The following is a 16,910-nucleotide window of genomic DNA, read 5'->3' on the forward strand; positions in this document are numbered from 1 at the left end:
CTTAACGATCGTCGGTGAATAACACCCTGACGCTCTTAATCGATCTAAGCTGCGATAGAACTCGATAACCGAGACAATCCTGGATCAATCAGAGTGAGTTTCACCAAATGAGATCTTTCAGTTCGTTTCCTCGACGGTTGCATCTTGTTTCGCGGGGCTGATTTGAGCTGTTGCTTGGGATGAGTGTTCGAACATGTGTGGGTGTTTATTTTTAATGCGATTTTTCAACAAGACTTTCTTGACACGGCGTACGTTCTAGTTACATATCGTTTGAGATGTAAAAATTGTTTTCTAGCTAACATTTTGTTATCACTAGTACAAAACTGTAATAACTGGTACAAAAAATTTGAACAAAATATTGAAAAAACATTTATTTGGTAGTCTCTAACTTCTGTTTATATGAATATATCCGGCATCCATGTGGCAGCCTCTATGTACGAGCGCCATCAAACAAGAAATTGTTTGTACGATCGTGTCGCCCTGGGAAATGTCTGCACACGATAATAAAGCATAAATCAACTTTACAATGTTCCTTAACAACTGTTTATTCTCTAGGAAACATATTTTATGAAGAATAATATATAACCATAAACCAGCGTCAAATGCGAAATTAATACCAATATTTCGTATTATGATAATAAAGACACCAGCGTTGGTTAAAAAGTCACCGAAAGAATGAATGACAGAACTTTTCTGAATGGAATTAACTACATTACTAATTATATAGAACCAGCAAGAGGTATTTTATGGTGGGGATCAAATGGAGAAATAATATTGCGAGAACCGTCACAAGATGTACATACGTCTGAAAGAATTAATTAAAGCACCAAAGTCGACAGAAGAGATGAAAGAAGCAATGTTTTTAAAACTATGTACACAAGTGAAGTCCTTAGTACTAATTAATACAAAATTACAACTATTCAAAAGTCAATTCTAAAACGCAGCAACTGTTCACACTAAAATTGCAGACTCGAACACTCAGCATATCTTGAGTGCAAGGCCCAGCAAAACTCTCGTGAATGCTTGCGTAAAAATGATTGCAACATCAGCTCCGCTACAGAATAATTGTGGAACGCGAACAATTTCGAGCCGAAAATCTCGACGCCGGTATTGGAACAGAAGCAACAGATAAGGTCCGTGACGCCCATAAATTATCGAGCGATACCTAGAACACTATAATCGCATTTACGAAATTTCAACAATATATATGTCACTCGTTGACACGATAGATTAATTCGATCGAGGGAAGGTGTCCCCGTCGAGAAACCCAACAGTAGCAAACGGGACCGCCTTCGCATTGCTCCGTTTCCCCGGTGCCTCGTGATCGAAAGTGAAATCTATTCGACACTTCCCCGCCTGTCCAGATCTAGCGAGATCATAGTGATCTTAACGATCGTCGGTGAATAACACCCTGACGCTCTTAATCACTCTAAGCTGCGATAGAACGGTCAGAACCGCGGACTACCATCGAACCCGATAACCGAGGCAATCCTGGATTAATCAAAGTGAGTTTCTTGCTGCTCTTTGTGTAATTAGATCTTCGAGATCTTTTAGACCCTTTCCTCGAGGACTGCATCTCGTTTCGCGGCGCTGGAACTTGTGCTGTTGCCAGGGATAAGTGTTCAAACATGTTTGGGTGTTTATTTTTAATGAGATTGTTCAACAAGACTTTCGTGACACAATTATATGATACGGTAAAATAAACCACGTAATTTGTAGATCATAAGTATTCGATCAGCCATCGAAAGCCGGACCTTTTCTATATCTGTATAATTGCTGATCATTATGCAATATATAAAATCTCGTGCATCGATTGTAACAAACAGGAGTTAAATAAAAATTGATTTTGTCTACTCACGGTTTTAATATGTTGACAATATTTCTACGATATTCTTACATTCTTCTAATGTTTTCGCTGTCTTCAGTTTCGACTACTAATTTTTTTTTTTTTTAATGAATGGATAAAATCCGTTGATAATGCTTAGGACCGTTTGCAACTTTAATTACTAATTTGTTGAAATATATTTGTAAGGATCGTTCTTGTAAATACATTGGTCTATTATGCCCGCACTATTAAGTAATACAAAAATATTATTCCTTTTGTAAAAATCGAGAGGGGTAAGGATAAGGTGGTCAAAAGTACCCCCAAACGAAATTGATCTTTTCACATACCATTTTCTAGAGCTCCCCATATAAAACCCTCTGTGGCAAGTTTCAAGTCGATACCCCTACCACAAAGGTAGTTACAGGATGAGCACGGTTTAACTAATTATGCTCTATTTCTTCTGTTCTGAAATTCTGAAAAAATTCGAGAACTTTCTACGTAATAGCACAGAAGACTGTGAATTTTTTCGGAATTTCTGAATGCAAGATCGATTTTTAAAAAATCCCAGAAATCCTACATCTTCGAACAAAAGGAGCAAAGACAGTTCAATACTCTCGGACATGATTGACAGGCGGATCACAGGCTGTATATCAATTTCGCTTTCTCAGGGAGCAATTAGTTACGCGGCTGTTGCGCCAACCTTCGCTCGGTTGACACTATTACATCAGCTCAATGAACGATCATAATCGCCACGGTCGGCCGCGATCTTGTCATCATCGACATAGACACAGCCATAGTCATGGAAAGACAGAGGCGCATGGTGCGCCTTCAGGCAGTCTCTTTCTCCTCGGTTTTCCCGTGTTGACTGCCTCGGCATACTGATCGTCCGACACGTGACTAAATCTCAATGGCGAGATGCAGCGACGGCGCAGGGTTCGTTCACTCTGATTACGTTCGATTCGTTAGTTCGCGATAGACGCCGCGAGCGTTATCACTTCTCGCGAGTTTTCGATCCGATCCGATCTACTGGATCCGCCGGATCACTGAACGCGCTGGACGACTGCCATCATCGCCATGACAGGTTGCACTTCGATCCCTCTTCCAGATTAACGCGATCAATTGTCATACATTATTGATAAGTTTTCGACGGATTTGTGCAAAATTCTTTGCACAACAAACGCTCGTATGCTTTGGACAAAACATTGTTTAAAAACAGTGTGTTATTCATATGCATCTATTTTTATGTGGCATTTTTAACGCGTACAAAAAATTGTCTAAAAACACTAACACATTCGCTGTGCCAGCTAGTGTACAGACTTTTTAAACAATCTTTCTTATGCATGTACTGCCACGTAAAATACAGTGGAGCCAAGAAGTATTTGAACAATAAATTTTCCTTTCACGAGAAATTGTCGATATTTCAACTGTGATAATTTCGTTAAAAGAAAATAGTACAACAATATAGTTAGACTCGTTTGAAAGCATGAAACCTCTACTTTTGCCATCTACCATTAATTTTTGTACAAGATATTTTTGCATCATACAACGACTGGGAAACTGAAGACACCTTTTTGGTCCAGAATGTACTACCATCTTTGCGAACATTGTATTCCTCATTTTTATTCCATAAAACAGCCCCAAAAAATCATACGTTATATTTTAAAAAGTCGTTGTAACACTTTTAGTGTGCAAAGGTTAAATAAATTTTCCGTGAACTCGACATGTTTTCTTTAATTTAATTCTTACGTGTAACGCTTCGATAGAGATAATCACGTGCCATAGAGAAAGTGAATACATTAAACCTGCACAAAAATGCTACAGAAACTGATCATGTTTGCAAAGGTGTCGTCGTGTAATAAGTTCCTTCAAGTTGCTTCGTAACATAATAATTTTTCTCGTGGTTCTTCTTTAAAAATCCATCTTGGAAATTCTTTTTGATCAATTCTGGTAACGCTGGTAGCCAAAGTGCTGATGGTCTTCTGAAAAAAAATATTTATTATACAATTTATTGTGCAGCTTTTTTATCTAGTGATTGTATATTCGTTGTAAAAAAGTAGAACTTTATTTTGATGTAGCATTTGTAATAGAAAAATAGAATTTTATTTTTATGTGGTATTTGTAATAGAAAAATAAAATTTTATTTTAATAAAGAAATATTAATAGATAATTAGGATTTTATTTGAATGAAGTATTAGTAATAGAAAAATAGAATTTTATTTTGACGTTTAAAAGGTGAACGACCCAAGTACATATTTAGTAAAAATTGATGAAGTCTCCGTCAGAAGCCTGGTCAAATATTTTAGAATAATAATTTTAAATTTGTTCTATTTGAATTGAGATGTAAAGATTGGTTTATTAAAATGTGAACAGTTGCCGTCTTCTCAGCGAGCTCCAAATTCGAAGTGTTGTTTCTTTCTTCGTTATATCACAGCGATATCACGTGCTATTATTATCAATGTCGTGAATCACAGTCATCTGTCTGCTGGCGATTAATGCTATACAGTCCCACTAATGGCGGTCAGTAGCCGTCCGAATTTTCGACGTTGTGGTCATTATGCGGGAATATTAATGTTGTGGACGTTTACACTGTGAAAAGTACAATGGACGACGGAACCGAAATGTTGATCGGTAATGTTGTCATCAACGGTGTCACGTGACAGTGAATTTTTATTTATAAATTGGAGATCCAACCAATATCTTTACTTTCACAATGTCTCGTTCTCCTCACTGAAAAATGCCGTGTTCTCACACAAATTCTACAAATTGAAACGTCTCTAAAAACATTGTTAAATTTCTCTTGTGAATGACACCACCGTGGATTTAAACATTGAAGTTTCCTCTTTGCATGGTCACCTAAAAAATTGAGCTACGATTTTTTCTCGCAAAAATTCAACTTTGAATGAAAGGTGTACTGACAACGTTACAGTAATATGTAAACCTTGTTCTTCAATTTTGCTCCATAAAACAGACGAAAAAAATCGTACATCAGTTTTTGAGCAGCCTTTCGAAAGAGGAAGCTTCAATCTTCGAATCTGTAAAAAATTTATTTGCGAAAAAAATTTTCCAACGATTCTAGGGACGATTGAATTTGTATCATTTTTCATACGTACTATACTCTGCAAAAATATTTTACAAAAGAATTTGCGATTTTTCGTAGGACAATGTGAACGGTATTGTGGAAATAGAGGCTTCAAGCTTTAGAATGGGTCTGCGTTTATTGTCGTACGATTATTTTTTACGAAATTATAATCGTTTAAAGATCGGCAACTTCTCGAAAATCGACAAAAAGTTCAAATACTTTCTGGAGTTATATATTTTTCGGAAGCACCCTGTATATGTATTCTGCTTTCCGCGTTCGATAAACGTGTTATGCGTCAACATCCGAACGCACTAGTTTCAGATCTCTTGGTGGACGTCTAACAGGATCTGGAAACTCGAGCAATGTTTATAAACCTCTCATTCGAGATCATGTTCTCCAAAAAATTAAACCGTAGAGTTTCTCCAGCATTTTTAAGCAAAAAATCTTCGTACAATTTCATTAAAAAAAAATGCACCCGCCCAATCCTTCCACAAGAATCAACATTTGAGGCACAAAGATGTTATCTTGCATAAAGATACGCAATCCAAAATTATCCGAAAAGTAAAGAAACTTGAAAAAGTGTCGAATAAATTTTTCTACAGTCCTCTGCAATCCTAATTTACAACGCACGGTCATTGCATGCTCGGTCATTCACGTGGCCGTAGAATAAATTCTTGTAGATAATCGTCGGTAATTGTTTAAAAAGCCTTGACCATAAAAAAAGAACCGATGTTCGCAGACTACTTGAGCGACGATATGTCGGCGGCCGCGCCGGAATTAACGGTTAGGCGACCGGTGTATCAGCAGGACGAGCTAAATCATTTGTGCAAATACGTGAAGCCGAAAGAAACACGTAAGTACCATAATACACACATGTTGCGGAATCGTTTATGAACACAGTCTGTCGCGTCGCGACTTATTTTCGATCAGCTGGCCCGTATTGTTCGCGCGAAGATGAAGCGCCGCTTATCTAGACCAAACAAAAGACGTCTGTGGACAATGGATCGAAAACATTCGTGCCGTTTATGATCCTGCTGCGAAACACTGAACGATATGGGTCACCCAGTTAGATATTACGGGTTTTTAGACAGCAATTACGCATCTGCAGCGACTGGCTTGATTGACCCTAATGAGAAACCTCGTGAAAGACATCTGGACGTTTGTAGAAAGCGAAAGACAATTGCCTAGCCTTGAACTCGTGATGTTGGGGGGATACTAAATGGCCGCGAGAGTCCCCGTGGTGTCTAAAGAATTTTGTAGACGCAATTAGTTGGAGATGTTTCTTGGAGTGTCAGAGGACCTGGACAATTTGATTAAAGTAGCCTCAGAAGTCTGATTTTGAAACTTTTTAACAGGTTCACTGTTAAAGTAATGCACCCCCGTTAGAAAAACATGAAAACAATTTAACAAAAGAAAATTATAAAGTTTCTGAATACTACGCTGCTTACTGCGATTTTAGCAAATTTAGAATAGCAAAGTGCAGAAAATTAGTTTCACTATCTTTAAGTAAATTGTGAGACTGCGAACGTCACGTATGTGTGACAGTGGTGTTAAATTGTCCAGGGCTCTGACTAAACGATATATTTCCAACAAACGAGTAACAATAATCAATGTTGCAGTTTTGCAGACGATCTCCTCGAGATGCAAGAAGATCCAGCCATTGGTGGCTCTAAAAAATTCGATACCCCTAATCGGCTGGTTATCGAAGTACGATTGGAAGAAGGACATACTCGGCGACGTAATTGCTGGAATTACAGTCGCGGTGATGCATATTCCCCAAGGTACATTCGCTAATAAGCTAATCGCGAATAAGTAATTGCGAATTTCACGTTAATCTTCAGCAGCCACTTTTTAATCCGTTTTACTATACGAATATGTTTGTATGTTATAATAAAGCTCGCAGTTCCTAGATACGGAGCACCACTTTTCTCGCAGTAATACCTTAAACCTCCGAAGGCGATGCCCGGGTCTATATTGACCTGTGCTAAAATTTTCATTTAATTATTCAATCTCTGCCGATTTAATCGAATAAATTGCTGTTACATTAACAACAATAAAAAGACCAAGGTGTCTACAATAACTAGCTTCAACAATGACGAAACGAATTAATAAGATCGAATACAATTTGGGGAAAAATGTATTCCAGGAATGGCGTACGCGATTCTGGGCAACGTGCCGCCAATAATCGGCATCTACATGGCTTTCTTCCCCGTGTTAGTATACTTCTTCCTCGGCACATCTAGACACAATTCCATGGGTAAGTTATCAACATGAATTCAGTCATCTCATCGCTATCGCATTACGCAAGACGGAAGCCTCGAAACGTCACGCACACACGGAGAAAAAACGTCTTCCGGAGATTATATTCATTCCCATCTATCGTCGCCGACTTTCGTTTTATACTTTACTTTCTAACGTCACGGGATCACTTGCAAGTTGATGTTTAATGTGCCTCGATCACGCATCGTAACTCACGCGTCTCTTCTGATTGCCCTTCTTCCTCTTTTGTAAATCACGTTCTCCGACTACTTCCTATCAAATATTTGCGGACGCGTGTGCTGATTACGGACGACCGGTGAGATTACGCGTTTGCATGAGAGTTTGTTGACCAAACACCGTGCCCTGGAAATGATTCCAGCGACAATTGCACACGGTATTAGCCTTGAGATAGATAAGATCCTTGGATCAAACCGTGGAAGCTGTTCGGTTGGAAAAATTCGTCGGGCTTCTCGGTGTACTTCGAAATATTCACTAGATACTCGGTTGTAGCCAGTCTTCTTCTATTTATTGATAACGTACAGAGTTATGGGACCATCAAGTGTATAATTTCGAACTGCAATGGCTCCTTTTCAATCATGCTTGTGTCCGCAAAGAACTTGACTGAATGTTTAGAACTGGAGTCTCTGAAATTCTTTCAACTAAAATTATTTTTCTTACAACGTAATAAACAACGATGCTAAGCCTGTGATAGGTACTTAAAAGGTACCCTGTATGTTCTGTACATCCAGTCTTATACTAATGAATTTTATTAGTCATTTATTTTCTTTTTTTTTTTTATTATTTATTTCCTGCTTTAAGTCGAAGGTTCTAATGAATTTTATGAAGAATTTTTAGAATCTCGTAATCCGAAGAAATACAATATTGTGTCAGCCCTAATTGTCCTTCGGTATTGTATAGAAACCGTGGATCTTGAAACGTATCAGCAGACTGTAGGATTCATAAAATGTGTGAAAGTGGGAATTAGCGAAGTGAGGTGACGAAAAAATGTATTTGCCCGGTTGTGTTGAAAATTTTCGCCTCGATGCCACGATTCTGGTGAATTGCAATTGTTTCTTCGGTGTGAAGGCACGTTCGCGCTGATCTGCATGATGACCGGAAAAGTGGTCACGACTTACAGCTCGCAGGAGCGCTCGTCTCTGTATCCGGCCCAAGAAAACGAGTCGTTGTCCTCGGGCAGCAATCAATATTCACCGGTGGAAGTTGCGACCGCGGTCACGTTCACCGTTGCTATGATTCAGGTAATTATTCCTCCTCTCCGTGTTCGCTCATGACCGAATCCGCTGGCTGGAGGGGCGATTTGTCTGAATATTTTTCGACCCTGTAGTTGGGGATGTACGTGTTGCGGTTGGGGATCATCGCAACCCTACTCTCCGACAGTCTCGTCAGCGGATTTACCACTGCGGCGGCCATTCACGTTTTCACGTCGCAGGTGAAGGATCTGCTGGGATTAAAGGGCCTGCCTAAACGAAAGGGACCCTTCAAAGTGATCATGGTGAGTCCGATGTCTCATTAATTCGTTGGCAATTTTCCTGTTTTTCTTTTTTAAGAGAAAGTCAATCGGAGTGCAAGGTTGCATTCTTGCTGACGAGGTCACATTGCAGTGAGAACATTGTTACCAGACTGCAAATGCATTGTTCCGGACTTGTATGCAAAATTTTTCTAAGTCGATTGCAAGAAATAGAAGCTAAATAAAAATGTATTTCATCTTTCGATAATTTTAACAAGCCAGAAACAACGTAACAACATTCTAAAATTCATCTTTGCTATAAACGCATGAAATCCGCAGTATAGTTATTACAATATTTTCGGCGTATAAAAATTATTACAGTTATTTTACATTTTTTATTTATTTTGCGGATCATTTTCGCAGTCCATTGATAATGAACGGAACAGCATTGGTTTTGCCACAATTGTAAATTCAAACTGTTGCAAAGTAAAATGGAAATGTCGAGTCTTCAATAATTATGATACGTCCAACTCAAGCCAGTTATGCATGTCTAATGCATAAACATGCTGCGCCTCGATAATGGACTCCACGTATTGGAACAAATAGAAAATGTTAATATCTCTGATAAAAACTGACTGTTTGCCAGTCATCTACATCTACATGTACATATACATGACAGCAACGAAGGAAGCAATCTAAGCTTTTCGCGACCAAGAATGCTCTGTAATCAATGGGGTTACCGTCAGCTGGATTAGGAAGATGTACAAAGCTAATTTTAACTGTACCATGCGATAACGTTCGCTCGTTGTCGGAACAGTCAGATGCCTTCTTTTATTCGCTTTGTTGGAATGTTCAACAAATACGTGCGTCAACATTATTTTCCATTAGTACCACTGACAGTTCAAGCGGTGATAAAACCGACTGCCTGGTATCTTCATAAATAAATTGTAGAATACAGGAAATTGCAGTTATTCCCAGGCTTCAATTAAGCTTTGTTCTAAATCAATTTATTTGATTTGATTTATATGCACGTTGAAAATCCTGTAAAATACACTTCTCAACGATCGTGGTACATTTTAATATAATAATTTTCGTATTCTTTTTTCCTTTAAATAGTAATTCCAAAAGAAATGATTGAACTGTATTACTGAAAATGACTCGAGGAAGAAAAATTTGTTGAAAGATCCTCGGCTCTCATTTCAGTAAACTAACAATTTAATTTGCTCGAAGAACAGTCAAAGGGATTGCAAAGGAAACTTCTGTTTCTTCAAAAGTATCATTAAACGGGCATAAAATTTAATGGTTTCGCTAAAAGAACAATTTCTTCACGAAGATTTACGCCTCGAAAAGGTGTTCGGAAAAAGCACTGTTCCACAGTCGGTCAATGGCTTGACGTGACGGTGTGCATTTCTCGTTGCGAAGCAATAGTAGGATTATAGTCCTTGAATTCGCTTTCGTAGAAATTTATATCCCCGACGACGATTAACGAGCCGTATCGATAGACCTCGATTCTAAACTGCCAGAGTCAACGCTGGATTTGCAGGCAATTCCACTCGTACGCACGCGGAAATAACTATTCAAAAAATCGTAGTCACAAAAGAAAACGAATTAGCATATTAATTTCTCCAAAAGAGTTCTCTTAATTACAAATCGATAAAAATTGTTATCGATGGAATATCACTTTTACATCGAACAGGAAAAGGCAAGTGTTCTCCCTCCACACAAGGAAACGAGTATTCCGGCTTTCGATGGCGTGAATATTGTCCACGCGTAATGGATCGATCGATTACGTTGTCCCCGGTGCGTATAGTACTCGATTGTCTGTCTTCCGGGACTTTGGCGTTTATGCGTGCAGATTTACGAGCGGTACCGACTTCCGGTTTGCCGTTCGAACGCGCGCAAGAATCAAATGGTAAGAGCAGCTAATAAGAACCCGCGGCTCGATGGTTTTACTTTCTTCGAGGCCAAATATGCCTGGATCGAACACCAGCACGCATAACCGTGCCGGCAATTATTCCGTTTGCCGTTTCCGACACATAATATGCTCGCTTCGGGGAACGTAATCGGTCGCCATTTCTACGCGGCTGTAGCAAGACTATCGAAATGCCGGATAGAATTCCTAGACGGACTTTCTTTCCACCATTGCGCGATAACAGTTCACCGGTTATTACTTAATAGTTCTTTACGATTTCGTGATAAGTAATTCAGGAGTTTTTCCGTCGTCGGTAGGAATCTGATTGGATTTTCTGAAACATTTTTCCATATTAAGTATTGAGTTTGAGAGATCAAGAATTCCATAAAAGCATGAAATCTTTATTCTAGTGATTATAAAGCCGGTTAACCTTTTAACTGGTTTTTTCTATTATGAACACTTAAGACGTCGTAATGAAAAAGGAATAAAATTGACACGACAAAGTTTTGACGTAATCAACGTAAATACCATATGGTTGACACCAATATGGATGGTATTGCTCAATAAAGTGAAAGAATTATTCGTTCATTTGGGGAAAGGAAAAGCGACTGAAAGGTGATAGGTGGACTGTGAACTTTATGTATTCGCGAGAAAAGTGGTAATGTGAGATACCAAGCAATGAAAACATCAGAAAAATAATATAATATTTTCCATAAAATCATTACGCAGTCTAGTAATAGAACACATAAATGTTAACTAGTTCTCGAAAATTAAAACCGAAGTTTAAACATAACAGGAGAAAAAACAGTGACATAAGTTGGTTATGACTGTTTTAGACTTATGTGGACGTTCTGGAACACATCAATGACGTCAACATTATCGCCATCACGCTCTCAGCAGTGACAATCGTCATCCTAATCGTTAATAACATCCTAAAGGTTGGTCTGAAAGTAATATTAAAAATTGAAATGGACGACTTAAAGTTTTTTAAAATGTTGCCATGTAGAACATAGATCTCAAAATTGTAGATTCTCACTATGAAATAAAACAGAAGATCACAGTTCAACAAATAATTACAGACTAGAATTAACAGATTACATTTACAGCTTGACTGCAACTTACATTATATTCACAGCCGAAGATTGCCAAAGTGAGTCCATTCCCGATCCCCATAGAAATGTTAGCAGTCGTGATCGGTACAGTTCTCGCAGTGTATGCGAATCTCGAAGAGGCTTACGGGGTTGTAACTGTCGGTCACATACCAGTCGGGTAATTAATAATTAACTGAAACAGAAAATTGAAACGAGAATACATCTGGAACCCTGCGAAATTGTTTCAATTTTTCTTGCAGCTTGCCAGTTCCATCGTTACCGCCATTTGCGCTGATACCAAACATTCTAATCGACAGTTTTGTGATTACTATGGTGTCCTACACCATTTCCATGTCCATGGCGTTGATCTTCGCACAGAAGCTGGGCTATGAGGTGGACTCCAACCAGGAACTAGTTGCACAGGTGAATTTTTATGAAAGTACTGTAGAATATGGTTTGTTGAATAATCCTTAACACGTATATCTTTTTATTTGCGATGAGGGGTGAAAATAGCCCTTAAACCCAGACTAAAATAGACAGTACATTTATCAGAAGCTTTGCAAGAATCACTGCAATCAACGAAATCTACGCGCAACTATTTCTCAACAAACTACATCCTATCTAAATTTGGTTCAAACGTAAATATGCAATATTTAAAAGTCCCCTGAGAGATATTTATCTCGAACAAGCCTCGACCCAGATTCGTCTTCGAGGAAGTTGAACTTGAACGTCCGTTCTAACAATGGTATCTGTTCCACTTGTTGACTAAGCCGCGAAGATCGATGCCATCTAAAGAAATTCTGCGATTGCAGTCGACGACGACGGCCTAGTTCAGCAAAGTGAGCACTTTGATCTGACAAGGCTGGCTCCTTGGCCGTGTTGATCTATGCGTATAACCGTTAATCGGTGACGCAGCGAGTAAAATGTCGACTAACAAACAGCTGATTAAGATCTCACGCAAAGTATGGTCGTTCAAGGAAATACCGATTCGATTCTCAGGGTGTCGGTAATCTGGTCGGATCGTTCTTCTCTTGCATGCCGTTCACCGCCTCGCTGTCTAGATCGTTGATCCAGCAGACCGTCGGAGGACACACTCAGCTCGCTAGCCTAATCTCCTGCTCAATTTTGGTCAGCGTGCTGCTGTGGATCGGACCCTTCTTCGAGCCGTTGCCACGAGTAAGTTAAAAATCATTATACTAGCTTCTTCATTGTGCAATTCGTCTTTTCTGTTACTATTTGCTTTTTAATTTAAAAAAAAATTGTCTCTCTTGTAATTTTAATAAACCTAATATTTTTATCAGTAATGTTAATTAATTAATTCGCAATCTTAGTAACATACTAATGCTTTTAAATTCCTTTAATCTTTTCGTGGTTCAAGTTTCTAGCCAACTCTAGCTGAGACTATGAATCGACATAAAAATACAAGTTAGACAAGCTTCACAAAAAGCTAATACCTCCGGCCTTATTACAAAAAAGTATATCTTTGTCCACTTTTTATCATCAATTAGGAAATCAGAGTCGTCACGGTAGCGTAACGCCAGCCTCCCATAAAAAATCGCATGTGCATCGAACAAAAACATAATCACACAAAACTGACATTGGTTTTTAATTAAGTAAATAAGCTTAATAGTATTTCTAACATAGCACTGACGTAGACACTACCACTACCAACAGTCTCACGAAGGCTTTCTATGACAGCATTGACTGACACGTGTACCAAACACAACAAAAACACATAGCAAAAACCCATCGAGCTGCATGTAAAATGTCCGACAGCAAAATACGAGTACGCCGAGGCGTTTTAATCAAACAAATACTGTCATAATCTTCAACGTCCTATCTAACGTCCTGTCTATGGATTACAATGGCGCTTTCTGGAATCAATAAGCTTTAGTTAATTTAAAAAACTAATGTTTCTGCACAGTGTGTTCTAGCCAGCATAATCGTGGTGGCTCTAAATGGCATGCTGATGAAGGTGACAGATTTCAAGAGGTTCTGGCAGCTGGAGAAGTCCGACGGCATCGTGTGGGCAGTGACATTCGCTACAGTGATCCTGTTGGACGTCGAGTACGGGCTGTTGGTGGGAATAGTTCTCTGCGTTGGCAAGCTGATCCTGTTCGCAGTGCGTCCTTACACCTGCACGCTCGCCCTAGTGCCTGGTACCGAGCTTTATCTGGATACCAAGAGATATAAAGGCGTATGGAGTAACAGTAGTCTTTTTATTTCGCTTTCCTCTTGTCTCTGACGCTACGTGACCACTTCAGTGCCACCCTCTATCCTTCGTGCTCGCGCGTCCACTCGAAAAAAGATTGAAGTCCTGCGAGTTATCCAGACCGGAAGACGAACGACAGCTATTGAAGAGTTCGCGAAATTGCCCCAGCTACGCGCGTCCATTAGTCGAACGTTCTGTTCTTGAAAACTAACATTTTTCGAGTGCACACGCGAGCTCTGATGACCCTCGAGCCTCATGAGGGAATCCTCGAGGGACGAACAGTGACATTAATCTGTAGCTCGAACGCTGGAACTACCGAGCCCGTCAAAAAATGTCAGATCTTTTTTTTTTCCTTCACGTTTTGTGAAGTTGTACAAAATTTTTCAGTATACTTCCTTATTCGTGCACGTGTTACCATAAAAATTCTATGCGACCTGTTATTATCATAAAGGAATCGGTCTCATTTAGGGCTCGGTAGTTTTTAATGTTGGATGTGTTGACTTAGTTAACACTTTACCTATCGGAAGCCTATTATCAAGATTTGTCTCAAAAGGAAGCTTAAAAATCTCCTTTTATATAAGCCGCTGTTGCTATTGAAGGATCTATTCAAAATTATGAAACAATCGCAACCGGTAGATAAGGTGTTAAGTGAGTTGATTAGGGTCACAGTATACTTTTCTATTTAATTTGTTTCTACTACGAGATATTGGTTTAACTGTCGATTTTTGGCAGTGTAATGTTCTAATTGAGGCCTGAGCAGTCTCGGAAAGGTTTTCAACGTTAATTAATGTTCCAGGCTGTCGAGCTTCCGGGGATTAAGATCTTCCACTACTCCGGCAGCCTGAACTTCGCCTGCAGGCAACACTTTCGCGACAAAGTGTACAAAGTTGCTGGCCTAACACCGCGGAAGGAGCCGGACGCTGGTTTCAAGCACGACGAGCTCAAGGAAATTAAAAAGGTGAGCGACTATGGTTTCCCGATCGATCTCTAGCGGAACTGGTAGAACGCTTTCACAGGTCAAATGTCGGTAGAAGTGGTCTTACGAAACAGGATGAACGGCGCTAAGTAAAATTGATCGATATCGGCATCCGCGAGCGATGTGTGCGAAAGGTGACGGGTAGGAGTTTTATTCACTTTGTAGAACTAAATGGTATTGTACATTGTTCCCCGGAGAGTGTCTGGTAGAATTGATGAGATAGAGGGTTAACGACCTCGGCATTGATATTCCACCTTTGGCAAAACAAGGCGGCCGCAGGCTTGCGTAACAGAGCATTGAAGAAAGTCAATTTCCTCGTGATTACGTTACAGTTACGCACCCTGATACTGGATTTCACCGCGGTGAGTCACATGGATCCAGCGGCTGCAACGACCCTCGGAAATTTGATCGACGAGTACTCCGACGCGGATGTGTTCGTGTATGTTGCTGGCTGTTCCGGTGAGTAGAATCACCGCAGACGAGGCATTGAAGTGCGCCAGTTATATATGGCTTTATGGTTCCTCGTCGTCCAGTGTGAAATACTGGCAGTGCTAAAACTGAAGGGTTTAATTTATTTACCCTTTCATAAAAATTTATTACAGTGCCCCCTCTGGTGCAAGATCCCCTCTCTCCCATTTCTAAGAATTTCCCATCCTATCTTAGGTCCCACCCTTTTTCTAGGTCCCGTCCCTTCGTAGGTCCCTCCCTTTCCTAGATCGATTTCTTCCCTAGGTCCCTCCCGTTCCTAGAACTCTTCCTTCCTTAGGAACCTACGACCCTCCCATTTCTAGGATCCTCCCCTTACTAGGACCTTCCCATTCCTATGACCCTCCCCTTCCTAGGACCCTCTATTCATAAGATATTCCCTAGGACCCTCCATCCTATCTTAGGTCTCACCCCATCTTAGGTCCCTCCCCTTCCTAGGTTCCTTCCTTAGGTTCTTCTCTTCCCTAGTCCGTCTCCGCAGTCTTTCCCTGGTTCCTCACCTACTCTTCTGATTTACATCCCCAATCCCTGGCCTCATGTATTGGGTGGCTGGTCTTCTCCGATGCCTCGGCTACGGTATAACTGATAAACAATTGATAAGGGGCGATCGATCGGAAGCGGAAGCTACGAACGATCGCCCCGAGCGATAAAGAAGCGTCTAGCATTCAACGCAACGTCGGTTTCAACGTGTCTTAGGACCTGTGTACGAGATGATGAGAAAGTGCAACCTGACGGAATGCAGAGGCGGCCTGTTCGCGGTGTTCCCCACCGTCGCCGATGCAGTGAATTTTGCAAGATCCACCAACGAGCTGTGCTCCGTGCCCGCGTGGAGCTCGTCCGTGTTCGAGGACACCACTATCGCGAGATTATGATCGTGGAATACTAATCTCTTCGGAGAGGAACGTTCATTCATGCCTTCCGCAGAGAAGCTTCTCAGTCGGAGCAGATTGGTCTCGAGAACTCGATGCCGCTACTCTCAGTGTTTTGGAGTAGTTGGTAACAACCGTACCATTGTGTATTTATTTAAAATGTGGTTGCACAGCAGCACGTCGTTGTTGCGTTTCAGATTTGAAAAAATTTATAGTTGTACTTGACTGTTAACTTATTGTAGGATTAGATTAGGAATCTTGGTTTTCCATAGAATCTCGTCCTTCGAGAAACAAGCAACGCATGAATACATTCGAAGACGAAATTGGTAGCTGTGTACATTCTCGTATATTTATGTAAATACTTCTTTTTTATGTGTATACTTCAGTTTCGTGTACACACGCCGAAGACTTAAGAAAGCTGATCCGTTGCAAAGGTATTCTACCTCGGTCTCGTTTCAGATTCCGCGCATGCAGGAACGTTTGTCACTCGTGTCATTGCACGTCGCTGCGAAATACGAATATGGTTCTCCGTCACCGTTAGAAATGCGTTTTCTATCCTATGATGACGACATAAGAAGTTGTTCTAATGTACAATTATACAATCTACACGATGAATACGCTCAAGGTGTCAAGTACGCGTGGATACTTAATATGATTTATATTAGTACACGTACTATTTATATACTACAAGACGCAATAAAATAAACGTCGATTCTCGTAAAACGATACCTAT

At 40.1% G+C, this 16,910-nt stretch overlaps 1 protein-coding gene across 3 annotated transcripts; it reads left to right on the forward strand.

Annotated features, from left to right (window-relative positions):
* The first annotated feature begins 1,233 nt into the window (after nucleotides 1–1,233).
* Nucleotides 1,234–16,900, forward strand: LOC143357205 (prestin). Of its 3 annotated transcripts, none has more exons than XM_076793521.1 (14): nucleotides 1,234–1,505; nucleotides 5,644–5,757; nucleotides 6,524–6,685; nucleotides 7,051–7,161; nucleotides 8,250–8,422; nucleotides 8,509–8,676; nucleotides 11,380–11,481; nucleotides 11,679–11,812; nucleotides 11,895–12,057; nucleotides 12,634–12,810; nucleotides 13,559–13,831; nucleotides 14,643–14,804; nucleotides 15,155–15,281; nucleotides 16,005–16,900. In XM_076793521.1, exons 2-14 carry the CDS (start codon nucleotides 5,661–5,663, stop codon nucleotides 16,178–16,180), a joined length of 2,025 nt encoding a protein of 674 aa, XP_076649636.1. In that variant the 5' UTR covers nucleotides 1,234–1,505; nucleotides 5,644–5,660; the 3' UTR covers nucleotides 16,181–16,900. The 3 variants fall into 3 exon arrangements, with proteins under 3 accessions (XP_076649636.1, XP_076649635.1, XP_076649633.1); XM_076793520.1 differs by lacking the exon at nucleotides 1,234–1,505 and adding an exon at nucleotides 2,767–2,906; XM_076793518.1 differs by lacking the exon at nucleotides 1,234–1,505 and adding an exon at nucleotides 4,359–4,453.
* The last annotated feature ends 10 nt before the right edge of the window (nucleotides 16,901–16,910 follow it).

Source organism: Halictus rubicundus, chromosome 9, assembly GCF_050948215.1.
Source record: "Halictus rubicundus isolate RS-2024b chromosome 9, iyHalRubi1_principal, whole genome shotgun sequence".
In the NCBI taxonomy this organism is placed as follows: domain Eukaryota; kingdom Metazoa; phylum Arthropoda; class Insecta; order Hymenoptera; family Halictidae; genus Halictus; species Halictus rubicundus.

Excerpts from the sequence above, each read along its gene's own strand:
- LOC143357205 (XM_076793518.1), top strand. The coding sequence starts at position 4,426 with ATGGACGACGGAACCGAAATGTTGATCG. Across the intron at positions 8,677-11,379 it reads GACCCTTCAAAGTGATCATG|ACTTATGTGGACGTTCTGGA; the intron begins GTGAGTCCGATG and ends TGACTGTTTTAG. Across the intron at positions 15,282-16,004 it reads GTATGTTGCTGGCTGTTCCG|GACCTGTGTACGAGATGATG; the intron begins GTGAGTAGAATC and ends AACGTGTCTTAG.